Source organism: Pezoporus occidentalis, unplaced genomic scaffold, assembly GCF_034315485.1.
Source record: "Pezoporus occidentalis ecotype Australia unplaced genomic scaffold, CSIRO_AGI_Poc_V1 ctg1, whole genome shotgun sequence".
Lineage (NCBI taxonomy): Eukaryota > Metazoa > Chordata > Aves > Psittaciformes > Psittacidae > Pezoporus > Pezoporus occidentalis.
Genome location: NW_026912778.1, coordinates 6,005,422 through 6,019,273, shown reverse-complemented (window position 1 = coordinate 6,019,273; position 13,852 = coordinate 6,005,422). Strand labels below are relative to the sequence as shown.

General features: G+C 36.3%; 1 protein-coding gene across 1 annotated transcript in view; it reads right to left on the bottom strand.

The window, feature by feature from the left end:
* Positions 1-13,852, bottom strand: part of GALNTL6 (polypeptide N-acetylgalactosaminyltransferase like 6) — a 471,163-nt gene that overhangs the window by 261,014 nt on the left and 196,297 nt on the right. The window contains exon 4 of the mRNA XM_062622433.1: positions 4,650-4,816. Coding sequence (XP_062478417.1) covers positions 4,650-4,816 — 167 coding nt within the window. The remainder of the gene's footprint in view (positions 1-4,649; positions 4,817-13,852) is intronic.

The window sequence follows — 13,852 nt, the reverse complement described above, 5'->3', positions numbered from 1 at the left end:
CAGGGATCTGTCTGCCAACGACTGTAACTTCAGAGCAAACTATGTCAACAATAAGCACCCCATCCATAAATATAACCCTGTAAAGAAACACCCTGCCCCCATTTCAAATTCCTCTCATACAAGAACCAACCAACTGCATCCTGGGCTGCATCAAAAGGAGCGTGAACAGCAGGTCAAAGGAGGTGATCCTGCCCCTTTACTCTGCTCTTATAAGACCTCATCTGCAGTATTGTGTGCAGTTCTGGTATCCTCAACATAAAAAGGACATTTAACTGTTGGAACAAGTCCAGAGAAGGGCCACGAGGGTGATCAGGGGACTGGAGCACCTCCCGTATGAAGATGGGCTGAGGAAGTTGGGCTGTTCAGCCTGGAGAAGAGAAGGCTGGGTGGAGACCTCATAGCAGCCTTCCAGTATCTGAAGGGGGCCTATGGGGATGCTGGGGAGGGACTCTTCATTAGGGACTGTAGTGATAGGACAAGGGGTAACAGGTTAAAACTTAAACAGGGGAAGTTTAGGTTGGCTATAAGGAGAAAATTCTTTCCTGTTAGGGTGGTGAGGCACTGGAATGGGTTGCCCAGGGAGGTTGTGAATGCTCCATCCCTGGCAGTGTTCAAGGCCAGGGTGGACGAAGCTTTGGGTGAGATGGTTTAGTGTGAGGTGTCCCTGCCCATAGCAGGGGGTTGGAACTAGATGATCTTAAGGTCCTTTACAACCCTAACTATTCTATGATTCTAAGAAAAAAAACAAAAAACAAACCTCTCAAACCCCCCATTTTCCACAAGTCTCATTTCCCAGAAAGCAGGCTTACAATATCAGAGCTGCACACAAAGCCACTGCAGAGATACCTGACACAGATATATGGTGGTACCTTCAATGTAAATATGTTCGATGTCCACAGCAGGTGACATTACAGAAACTGATAGGTCTTTAACTTACACAGTTAGGAATACAGGGCTTGCATGAACCAAGTATTGGAATTACTACCCAAAATCCATCACAAAGTCATAAATATTCAGCATACCTTAGATTGCAAATCATTAATCTTATTTTTTTTGTGAAAAAGCTACAGAACTTGAATATAGAACTGAGTGTTCTACATTCCGAGTATAGAGTGGCAGTCTCTAGAAGACTTGATTTTTAAATCAGTTGGGAAAAGTAAAGTGTCTGCCAGCACACAGCATAGCCAGTTCCCTTACCGATAGTCTTCTAAGGCAAACTAAGTTGAAGTCTAATACTCACTTCTTTATAGAGCTTGTTAGATGACAAAGTATTTCTTTCTTGCATGTTAAAACTTCTATAAACTCTTGATTCAGTTCCTGTTCAGCTTGCCAGTACACCATGATTCAACCATTTGTGTTTACAATGTAAATCAAAAATGTTACTTTTGTTGAAACAAAGAGGCCTGTTAATTTGATCAATTTTCTCCCTTCCATTGCTTCTAAATTTTAAGTATATAAACTCTCTGCAAATTACATGAATATAGATATTTTGCAACTTTGCGTACCTATATTCAAATCTACGGTGATTTCTGTCACAGATGACTTCTTATGTTCATGTAGGGCTTTTTGTATTAAATTTGTCCATAACTGAATACTGCACTTTGAAATTTCATAACATTTGCTTACTTCCCTCTTAATAGCAAGTCTCTAGTCTGCATTATATTGATATTTCAAAGGTGCATTTGTCCTTTTATAACATCTAAACTTCATAAGTTATAGTGAATATTATGCATGAACTATCTAAACCTTATGGTTTTGATCACAAATTTGAAGAAGTAAATATGAATAAAATGAAGGCACACAAGTAATTTTGCAGACAAATCAGCAAATTGCTGCATACCTGGCTGTGCACTAAAACATTTTCATCATCCGTTATCAAATGTTCTTTATGTGCATTTCAGTATGTATATTTGCAATACTTAAGAAAACTAAAAAGCTCCAGCATTTTTAGCCATCTTCCACGCAGCTTTCAAGTTTGTACTTTTTGTCATCTACTCTATTTCCAAGAGGGACTGGCTTTTCATAACAACTTCTTAGACTTTTGTAAAAAGTAAAAGTTTGACTAGTAGAACACCCTAGAGAAAAATATTTGCCATTTGACCACTACTTTTAAAAAGTAACAGTGCTATTGAAATATCCCATTTTCACTTTCAACTATCTATCTACAAATGTTGAGATTCCCGTCAGAAAAATCTGTTCTTTTCACAAGGAGTTTTGGAACAAGTAAAGCACACACAATATCACTTAAATAGTACGTAACTGGTTTGACAAAAGAAAGTAATTGCCATTTGTCAGCTATGTGACACATTAAACTTCATGGAGAAATTATAAAATGAGAAAAAGAGATAGAGATTTATTACTAATCACTGTACTGCTTCAACACTGCAGTAAAATTTGCTTGCAATGTTTCTATCAGTTTTGACAACAACTAAACACATATTTAATTTTTTATCTAATCTGTCTTCAGTGTCTCACACTGCTTTACTGTGCTCATCAATCTAGGATAAAGCAACTAAAGGGTGAAGGATTAATAACAGTAAAATAGGCATCTATTTAATCACTCTGAAAAAAGATAATTGTGTGAACTGGGAGAGGGAGAGATATCAGTCAGCATTCTTTCAACATAAAATAACCCAACTGTATTGCATATGGCTACTTCATGAAAAATTAAGAAGAGCACATGAAAACATGATACAGTCTCAATTATGTACAGTTTAGAGGATCTCTAAAGTACAAGAATTAAAACCAATTCTGATGCGCCAAAATGATTCACCCAACTTGAAATTCAGTGGTATTGAATTCAGAGTAGAGATGCCAATACATGTTTCTTGTGTGTTTGCTCTTCTCCAAACATACAGTACCAAATATGCTACCAAATATGCTTAAATTCAAAACAGTCAAGCATTCAGAAATGCATTCCTAATCTTTCTTTTAATAATACTGAAACCCAGATAAGTAAATCTTCATAATGGTTCAATGGTTCCAGACTCAGCTCCATACAAGTCTTTTTAGTAAGTTTCTTTCAGATTTTCAAACCCGACATTTATGTTAAGCATTTGCATGCTATATGAACCACTTCTTCCAGCTGAAAACTGTTCGATTGAAAAGTTATATAGGCTTATATAACTGGAAATTAAGATGATGGAGATGTTTACAGTGTTACAGGAATTAATAAGGAATTAGTATTACAGGCAATATTTACTCCCTAACAGAAGTTAAAATATTCCCTGCTTACTGGCACTAATTCTTTTTCTAATAACTGGAAAGTAGATAAGCCTTCTAAAGCATTAACACATTTAAAAATGTATCAACAGTAGTTAGGATGATCTTCATTAAAAAAATGCTACAGTATCACCATATTGAGCAAACATAGCCTCAATAGCAGTGCTCTCAGTATAAAAAGAATTTTTACTTGTCAGACACCTCATAGAGCCAACTTACAGGCTTCCCCATAAGTTGTTTATTACTAGAGAATTGTTAGCCTGCAGGAAAATTGTTGTGCTACTTCGCAGTTCTTGTTTTGAAAACTTTCATCCATGGTCTATATTTTTATAAACATAGAATAGCCAGAACTGTACTCACTTTACAATTTCACTTCAATTGCATTAGAGAGGCAGTTCGTCAAAGAACACTTTGCCACTAAACCAGCAAATATGAGAGGGTAAGATAGATGTGTCAGAATTAATCTTTCTAACCCCTGAAATATCAAGCTTAAAATCTTAAAAAAAATTTTACTGCACTGCTCCCTCTCATTCACCCAGGGACTTCTCATAATAGTAGTCAGAACTCTGGTCCTGTTATGTTCCTAGCTGAGAAAAAGATTTTACCTAAAACGTTAGTAAAGAAGACAATACCCTCTTTCGCTATCAATCTGCTTAGAACAAGGGCTACATACACACTAGCAACTAATATTTCAACAGAAACAATCAAGAAACCCCAAACACCAAGAAGTGAAAGTTATTCATGCTTGAAGTCATAAAAGATGCACTGAAATTTGAAATAAAACCTATTTCCCAGTTCCGTATCATTGTTATGGATTAATTGACCTCAGGAATTGTTAGATTTCATTTAAGGAACTTAGAGCATTCATTCCTTGTGTTGCATTCAAGAACTAATGATAATAGAAGTCTTTAAGTGATTGCAGTTTTCTTACTTTTACTATATACAGATAATGTAAACTTTGATTAACTTTTCTAAAGCAGTTTTTCACATTCCAGTCAGAAGAGTCTCATTTCTCTTCATGGCTACTTTGCACAAGTAAATGCAGCTCTCTAACTCAGTAAAATTCCAGGATTAAAATCTAACAAGTTGCATCTAAAATGGACAAAGTTAACAGGCTTTCTGCATCAAAGTGAAGATTAAGGAAAAGATGTCAAAACACTAAAATTTGCAGTATTTCAGAAATAATATAGTTTCAAAATACTGTATTAATAAGGGCCAATGAACAGTTCACAGTCTCTTTGACATGAATTTCAATATTCACGCAAAGTAAAACAAAAGACACGTGTGCACATCTATTCCAGTTAACAATCAAGCAGTACTTCAAAGCAAGCAGTCCAGCAGGTAGACTTTTCACTTTTTTTTCTTCCCTTATAAGGACTACAGCACATTACAAAATTCAGTTTAAAGCCAAACCACTTGGGCCTTACCTCTGTCACTGAAGTCATCCACAAGAATGATTTCTGCTATGAGGCTATCTGGAGTGCGGTTGATAATACTGTGTATTGTTCGCAGGAGTGAAGTCCAGCCTTCATTATGAAATGGGATAATTATGCTAGTATTTGGTAGCTTTTCCAAGTACACCTTGTGCTTACAGCTGGAGAGACAAGAAAATAATTGTATAAGCATACTGAAAAGTCTGAGTTGGCATATACTGTGGGCCATTCAACCATCATGGTTTCTGGCATGAAATCCAGCAGTGTAATCAAGTGGTACTTTCACATAACAATAACTAGTTCATTTAAAATATTTCTATTGCTTAGGATATGCAATACATCTGAACAATGACAAAATTTAAGTGGAATGAGCAAAAATAACAAATCACTGGTTTGAATGAGATTCTTTTCCTTCACTGAAAACTTTACCTTGCAAAATGACAGAGGACACATGTTCTATGACATTACTTCCAGAAAATAAAACCTCTTATCAGAAAGAATTCTGAAACATAATATGAAACAAAAGAAAATCTGAAATGATTTCTTTTTTGTCCATAGCATAAAAATCAGAATTATAAAAACAGTCTACCACAAGAGACAAACTCTAGACAACAATTCAGTATTATCCTGGGTGATGAGTGCTTATAGTATGTGAAAGAACAACATCCACAAATACAACTCCAACTTCACAGCTAGGTATCCAAAATAACTGCTGCTATTAAATATGGAGAGAAACCGACACATGATTTTCAAAATGCAGACTGATAAAAACAAGAAAATGTAAACAACCTTTCATTTTTCAAAGGAAAGCACTGCACCTTCAGCATTTTAATGGAATGGCATCTATGTAATATCAATGCTTAACCTTAGCATTTTCAGTATTGAGTTGTTTACATATTTGTGCAAAACAACCCATTTTTTAAAATAAATAATGGCCTTGCAATTCAGTTTCTCCTGATAGCTGAGAATATTTCAAAACTAACGTTCAGGTTAATGGAACTGATAGGATTTCATCTTTCATGTTTTGTTGAAAAAGTGGGGGAAAGGGACACATTCTTTTGCTGTTAATACACCGTGGCATTTTCAGCTCTGGGGACAAAGTAACTGAATGATTTCTCATTCTGCACCCAGATAAAGATATGCCTACAAGCAGAAATGTCAGCCTTGTGATGAACACACAAAAACAGCAAAAAAAAAAAAAAAAAAAGGTGATGGTGTAAAAGTAAGACCTGCAACTTCTGGGTTTAAAAAAAGTGTAGGTATCTTTGCTGCTTTTCAGAAAGAATAACTATGCATAACAATTACTGCTGTAGGTTATAATGTTGATTTACACATATTTGCAGCTTAATTTGCATTTCCACTTATCCTGGTTTTGGCTGGGATAGAGTTAACTTTTTTCCTAGTATCTAGTACAGTGCTGTGTTTTGGCTTTACTCTGAGAATAACACCAATAACACATTGATGTTTTTGTTGTTGTTATGTAGCAATTATCCCCAGCAAGGACTTCTCAGTCTCACATACTCTGCCAGTGAGGAAGGGCACAAGAAAGCCAGGAGGAAGAAGAGACAGGACACCTGACCCAAACTAGCCAAAGGGATATTCCATACCACAGCACATTATGCCGCATATAGAAACCGGAGGAAGTTACTCAGAAAGGACTGACCATTGCTCGGGTCGAGCTGGGTATCGGTCAGCAGGTGGTGAGCAATTGTACTATATATCACTTGCTTTTCTTGGGTTTATTCCTCTTTCTCCTTTTCATTACAATTATTATTAATAAGAGTAGTATATTTTACTTTGGTTTGTTTCAATTATTAAACTGTTCTTAACCCATGGGTTTATCTTTTTTCAGATTCACCCCATGCCCCCAGGGGCTGGGGTAGGGGGGAAAGTGAGTGAGCAGCTGCATGTTACTTAGTTGCTGGTTGATGTTAAATCACAACACACTTTATAAATGCCACTTACAAATCAATATTTACTAGTTTATTGTACAGCTACCACACTGACAAAGTGTTCCAAAGGTATAAGAAAATGCTCACAGCTACTACAGTTGTATTTGCAAAATAGTAGCCGTTATGTAGTTATGAATAAGCAATCACGTTTTAGGATGTTTTCTTAAAAAATTAGATTTAAATTTGTAATTCAGACATTTCTGCCTAAGACGTGGCAACAACAAATTTAATGACGAGCTATTTGCAAAAATAATACCTTTTGAAGCTTTTTAATAAGCGGTTTGCTGGTAGAACAGATATACCCCCTGGAAAATGGACAGTTGCTTTGCGAGAATAAGTTCTGGGGAAAACAGTACTCATTACCTGGTGACAGAAAAGCCTAAGTATATATTCTAACATTTTCGGAGGGGGAAAAAAAAAAAAGAAAAGAAGAAATCTGCTGCAGCAACAGAATTAAGTAAAAATTCTTTTTCTTATCCGTAGGAAAAAGAAGGCTGTCAAATTAAGAAAGTCACCTAACAAACCCACCAGCTACTGTTGGCAGCTGTTTGCCAACAATGATGCTTCCTGGACAAGAACAAGAGCCACTAGTATACGTGTACTTATTATGCTATTCTTCAAAGTACAATTTTTTTCCTCTAGCATTTGTAACTCCCAGTAAGTATGGTTTTTAAAATGAATAAGTTCTCCATAAAACCCTAATGTAACACACAACTCCCCAAAATATTACAAAAAACCCAAGCAAAAGAATGCCACACTTCAGACTACAACTTTCAAAGGGTAAGGGTAAAAAAGAGTAACACCCAGAACATGCAAATACATCAGAATGTTGTTTATTTCTAAACAACATACCTTTTGAAAAAAATTGTACTGAAAATTTGTGTATTTGCATGATCAATATTGTAACCTCAAATGTATATGGATGGGAAGGTCATTAGATTTGGAAATACTCATTGATGGTTTCAGGGTAATTGCATATCCTAAGTGACGAGAAGCAGCAGCAACATTGATGGACTTGGCTTTAAACTAATTAATTCTTCCTACAGAATAGATTTTTCTATTAAACCCAGAAGAAAGACACACTTATAAGACAGAAAAGAAAAACACCTTACATTTTCTTAACACCTCCATCATTCCAATTTGACCTTTAATCCTCATGTTATTTACTTTTACTTTGATAGTGACTGCAAAGGCACCTGGCTATGTGAATAGATTTCTAGTAAGAGCCACAAGTCACCAAAATGATTTTTCCTACTTTTTCAAATAAGATGGTCAGATTCTCAAGTTAATAGAAATGGAAACTTGAATTTCATCATCTTCTATTGTTAAGACAGTCTCAAAGGTTTCATAGTAGTGCCTTACTTGCCTTTCTTCAGCAAGTTAAATTCCACTCAGTTTTAGCCCCTTGGTTTCTGACACAAGACTTCAAACTTAACAGAAGGTCACTATGTTTTAGAAGATGTGATAGACAAATCCATTTTATCTGAAGTTCTATTCAGCATTATCTAAAGCAGGGTATAGCTGGCTCTGTGCTGTGATGGGCTGCAGGACAGATCTGATAGATAGCTGTAATGGTCAGAAAAGGCCCATGAATTGTAATAAGGACACAGAGATCCACTGCCGAGAATTTGATTAAATAAGAGAATAATCATATATGTGTGCGGCATTTGTTTAAAGTCCATCAGTGTGGTTGTTCATATTCTGCATAATAGAAGTGATGCCAAATACCCTGGCCGCAACAAGACTACTTGGAAGTAGAGTAGTATTGCTTCTTGTAAGCCATTGCTAGTCTTCAATGTGATCAGGTCTTTGTGCATAGAAGAAAAAAACCAGTAATCATATCACTAGGTCAGAGTGCAGTCCACAGTCATAAACTATTATTACATTTAAATTTACTAATGTGTCTACAACACAGAATAAACCAGTGTAGATAGATGAATGATTCATGTATTAAGCAGAAAAGTTTTTATATGCAACAGTAATTAACAAACCGATAAATCTTGACACACATAGAATTATCTTATCTAATACTTCAATTCACCTGTGTTTTAGTGATGATAATGATGTTTAAAACCAAGAAGTATCAGCAAGTTTTTAGACAAGCAACTATAAAGATACTTTTACCATTAACTGCAACAATTTTGCCTCAGCATCAAAAATTTTTAGAAGTGTTTTTTCAACACTTTTCTTATAAAAAATTCTGTGGAGTGCATTTAGAGAAGTGCTGACAAAGTTTGATCATAGCTTCAAAACTAACCTTGCTTTATTATTCATGCTGATTTCAAGGTTCCAACATACCTCTTAATAAATACCTTATTTTTCAGCCACCATAAAGAAGACACAATTTCGAGACTACATGCTTTTTGCTGTCACCAAAATACAGACTCTGATTTTAATATGTCTACTCTCTAAAATTAATCTGGTTAATAGCTTAAATACCCTGTGGAATGAATGTTTTAAAACTGAGATTCTTGATTCTCCAAAGAAGTGAGAAATTATTATACCAGAGACTTTCATATTTCCTGAAGAATGCAATCTTACCAAAATTTATTAAAATAAAATATAAAACAAGATTTACTGTAGAAAGAAAATATACTATGTATAAAAAAAGGATTAACATTACCATCAAATTTTAACAGTTTTTAAAATGAGCACTAATATTCATTAGTTGTTGTTTTTTTTTTTTAATTATGGCATATGTTAAGTGAAACTGAACTGGCTTCCTACAGAAATACTTCAAATACAGCTGAGCAAAATATTTTTATTTTCCAAAGACTCACAATTTACCATTTACTTCTAAATTGCAGTGTCCAAATATCTGAATCAACAAATCAGGACGGAGTAAGGCAACAAAGAAACAACAGTATGTATCTAGGACTCATGGTAGGATACTATTCAAGGGGGAAGAATAACCCAACAACCAAGACTACAAAAGTACTAATAAAACCTTAATAGGATACTACAGATTGGCCTTACTAAAGTCTAACAGATGCTTTCCTAAAGATGTGTCCTTTTTTGCAATTAATGTATTTAAGTGCAACACACCACCACTTATTCATGGAACAATGCTGAATAAGAGGTTCAATAGCTGCGGCTAAGAGAATGACAATTTCTTAGCACAAATGTTAATTCTTCAAACTTATTACTAAATAAATTCTTAAATCTTAGAATAATTTCGGTTTTAAGTCTGAAAATTACATACAAATGTCTTGGTAGGAATACCTAGGAAGAAAATAACCATGATAAGCAATTGTCACCCTGCTAGGTGGGTAGCTCACACCTGTATTTTCTGACTGAACTTACTACATTAACATTCAGAAGAAAGGGAGTTTAGAAGAGAATATGCAAAGGGCATTACGCACCTCCCTCACACAAATACTCAGAATTATGAAATAACATTAGCAATTTTGACTTTGCCAGAAAAATATTTTAGACGCAAACCCTTGTTATGTAACCTGGCACCAAATGGTGAATTTTCTGATGAATCACATACAATGACATTTTCAAGATTATTATCCTGAATGTAAAGTTATGAACTTTGATTTATGCTTTCAAATACTGCTATCCTTGATAGATCGTGTCTTTCTTTCCATGATTTTTCATACCTTGATATCTGATATTTCTTATCAGAGAATAAAACTACATCACTAAATTTGTCCCTTAGAGAGTTTCAGATAAGATTCTTCTGGAAACAGAGGACCTTCCTACAGGGGCATGAGCTGTTTTCAAATTAATTTTAAAAGCAATAAGTACCTCTTCACTATCTCTGGACAAAAAAATCTCCCTCTTTCCCTTCCATTATTAGATAGAGTACAAAGCGCTAATCATGTGTAGGATTCAAGTATGTCATTTTGAAAAAAAACAAACTCTGAAAGCTTCACACTACTTTTTATTCTACACACCTACCACAGAGTCGCCAGGAAATGCTGAGTATGAAATCAAAGTTCTTTACTAAAAGCTAAGGTGGAATTTATTTGTAAATAATCTGTATAGTGAAATACGTTAAATATATATATAATTGACAAAGTGGAACTTTTCACTGGTTTGTATGTGGCATGGTGCTCCTAAATTTTATCGCAGCTGAACATTTGCACCCTTTAATCCAAGGCTTTTTTATAAAAACAATACATTTGTACACTTGCCCTTAAAACACTCAATACTGGTTTAGTTATTCTTTTGAGATATGAAATTCTTCTACTGGGTTGAAATAAGAGTCAAACCTGAGTTTCTGAATAAAACAATTTTAGAGCCAATTTCGAAGTTGCAGGTAGACTTTCAGAAGGTTAAAGGAATAGGAAGAGGTTCCTTTATTCCTAAAATACTAACCTGCCTAAGGAAGTAAAAAAAAAAAATTGTCACAGAAACATCTGGAAGCTATTTGCAGCAAGCACTAATAAAATACAACTTGAAAAGAGGACCAATCATAAAAAGAGAAGTACTGAAAGGAGTTAAAATTACACTTTGTTATTCACTACTGAAAGCCCTAAGATGATTATGATTTCATTTTGTAGGTTAGCCTACTCTTTTGGGCAGAAATAAAGAAACAGCATCCTTTTACTTCAAGGTATAGGGATAGTTCTGTTTAATTCCCTGATGAGTTTACAAGTAGGAAGAAAAAAAAGTCCTAAACTATCATACTAGCTTAAGATGCAGAACTGCAAAATTCTCCATCTTTACAGAATCTCGGTTAATAGAAACATGCAGAAATCCACTATCGCTGTAGAAGAGCAAATGAAAGAAAATGGGGCTTCTAAAATGATGAAAAAGCAGAGCAGGACTGGCACCATTTCAGCCACTTTGCAGCAAAAGCTGATTCATAAAAGCAGCAGTGTTTGACCCTGTGGATGTAACAACAATATTTTAGGCACATTAAGGGATGGAAATAGCAATGCCTTGGGCAGTTACCAGGCTCTGTGCCTTCTAGACACAACAGCCTTTTAAACCACCCTTTCGACAGATAAATAGCATAGGAGGAGTTAAATGTCTTGCAGGTATCCCTTTGCTGCATTTAGGAAGCAAGGTAGCAGTCTACTACTGCAGTTACTTGATTACAAAACTAGTCCACCTCCAATTTCCTCCTCTTTCATAAAGTGCCAAAGAGCAAAACAGAAAGAGATTTTCAAGCTTCCACCCCTTCTCCACACTGCACCATCCCACACCTCCCCCCCACCCCGGCTTTGTCAGCACTTGCTTTCTTAGCTGAGCAGCTTTTTCAGATCTGACCTTTTCTAGCCTTTATTAAACCAACTACAGCACTCACTGGGTTCCCAGTGGGAAACTACAAGCCCTCTATAAACTACCAAGACAAAATGTTTTCCAGTGAAGATTTACATAGCATGTGTCTTAGCATGTCAAAGTACTCAATTCACAGGAACAAGCTTCAGTTGCATCTTGTTTCTGTTCCAATCTAGCTTTGTCAACAAAGCCCAGTGAAGTAGTGGTAACTAGTAATTTATGCTGCCATTTGACAAGGCTGTAAAATTACCTTGGGTGTGAACTGATGGAGGGAAAAGTAATCTTTATTTTCACAGTGGCTCACAGCTGGAAAGCAAGCAGGCATTACTGGGTACATGCCTCAATAAATGTTACAACACTTTACCTTACTAGAACAAATAAGCCTTCTCCAGAACATTACTGCTATTTTCATGACAATTAAAAAAAAAAATAAAAATCAAATTCTACAGTAGTGTCCTTGTTCCTGCTAGGACAGAGCTAATTTTCTTCCTAATAGCTGGTAGTTGTTGCTAAGTAATGCTTACCCTGGTCAAGGACTTTTCAGTCTCTCATGCTCTGCCAGTGAGGAGGAGCACAGGAAGCCAGGAGGAAGCAGAGACAGGAACCTGACCCAAACTAACCAAAGAGGTATTCCATACCACAGCACGTCATGCCCATTATATAAAGTGGGGGGAGTTACCCAGAAGGCCCAGATCGCTGCTTGGTTCGGGCTGGGTGTCATCAGCAGATGGTAAGCAACTGTATCGTGCATTACTTGTGTTTCTTGGGATTTATTCCTCTCTCTGTTGTCTCCCTTTTCCTTACAATTATTATTATTCTATGTTATTTTTTTTTCAATTATGAAGTTGGTCTTAACCCATGGTTGTTTTTTTTTCTATCTGCAGGGAGACTGGAGGGTGAGCAAACAGCTGTGTGACAGTTGCCAGCTGGGGTTAAAACACAAGCAGAAATAGTCTGCATTACCCCTGCTAAACACACAACAAATAACACTTCTTGGAAACTAGACAGGCAAAGCCCTGCGCTCTTTATGTAGGTTTTCTTTAGTATGGAATTCATCAAAGCTGATAGACTTGAACGAGGCACTTGTTACTTTATGTTGTAGCACGGTTAGGGTTGGAAAGGACCTTAAAATCATCTAGTTCCAAACCCCTTGCCATGGGCAGGGACACCTCACACTAAACCATGTCACCCAAGGCTCTCTCCAACCTGGCCTTGAACACTGCCAGGGATGGAGAATTCACAACCTCCCTGGGCAACCCATTCCAGTGTCTCACCACCCTAACAGGAAAGAACTTCTTCCTTATATGCAATCTAAACTTCCCCTGTTTAAGTTTTAACCCTTTCCCCCTTGTCCTGTCACTACAGTCCCTGATGAAGAATCCCTCCCCAGCATCCCTATAGGCCCCGTTCAGATACTGGAAGGCTGCTATGAGGTCTCCACGCAGCCTTCTCTTCTCCAGGCTGAACAGCCCCAACTTTCTCAACCTATCTTCATACAGGAGGTGCTCCAGCTCCCTGATATGCATTGTGACCATCCTATGGACTTGCTCCAACAGCTCCCTGTCCTTTTTATGTTGAGGACACCAGAACTGCACACAGTACTCCAAATGGGATCTCACTAGAGCAGAGCAGAGGGTTCAACCTGCTGGTCACACTTCTTTTGATGCTACCTGGTATACGGTTCACTATCTGTGTTGTCAATTTTCATCATTTTTGTCTGTCATGGACAGTCTCTCCATCAGCAGTGCATTTCTTTGAAAAAATCCATCAGTGAGTTTGCCTCACTTGGTCCTTCGAACCGAAAGGTTTCTCTAACCAAGCAAAGAACATGAGAGGCAGATAAGCCTGAAGACACAAAACTCATCTGTGTTTGCAAAGCTTGGTTTACAAGACAGTGAGGTATAAAACCATAATGGAAAGATCTTACAAAACATTATAAAAAATTAAAAAAAAAACCCAACAAACTCTTTTACATGCTTTAAGAAACTTTTCTACTCACCCATAGGTATT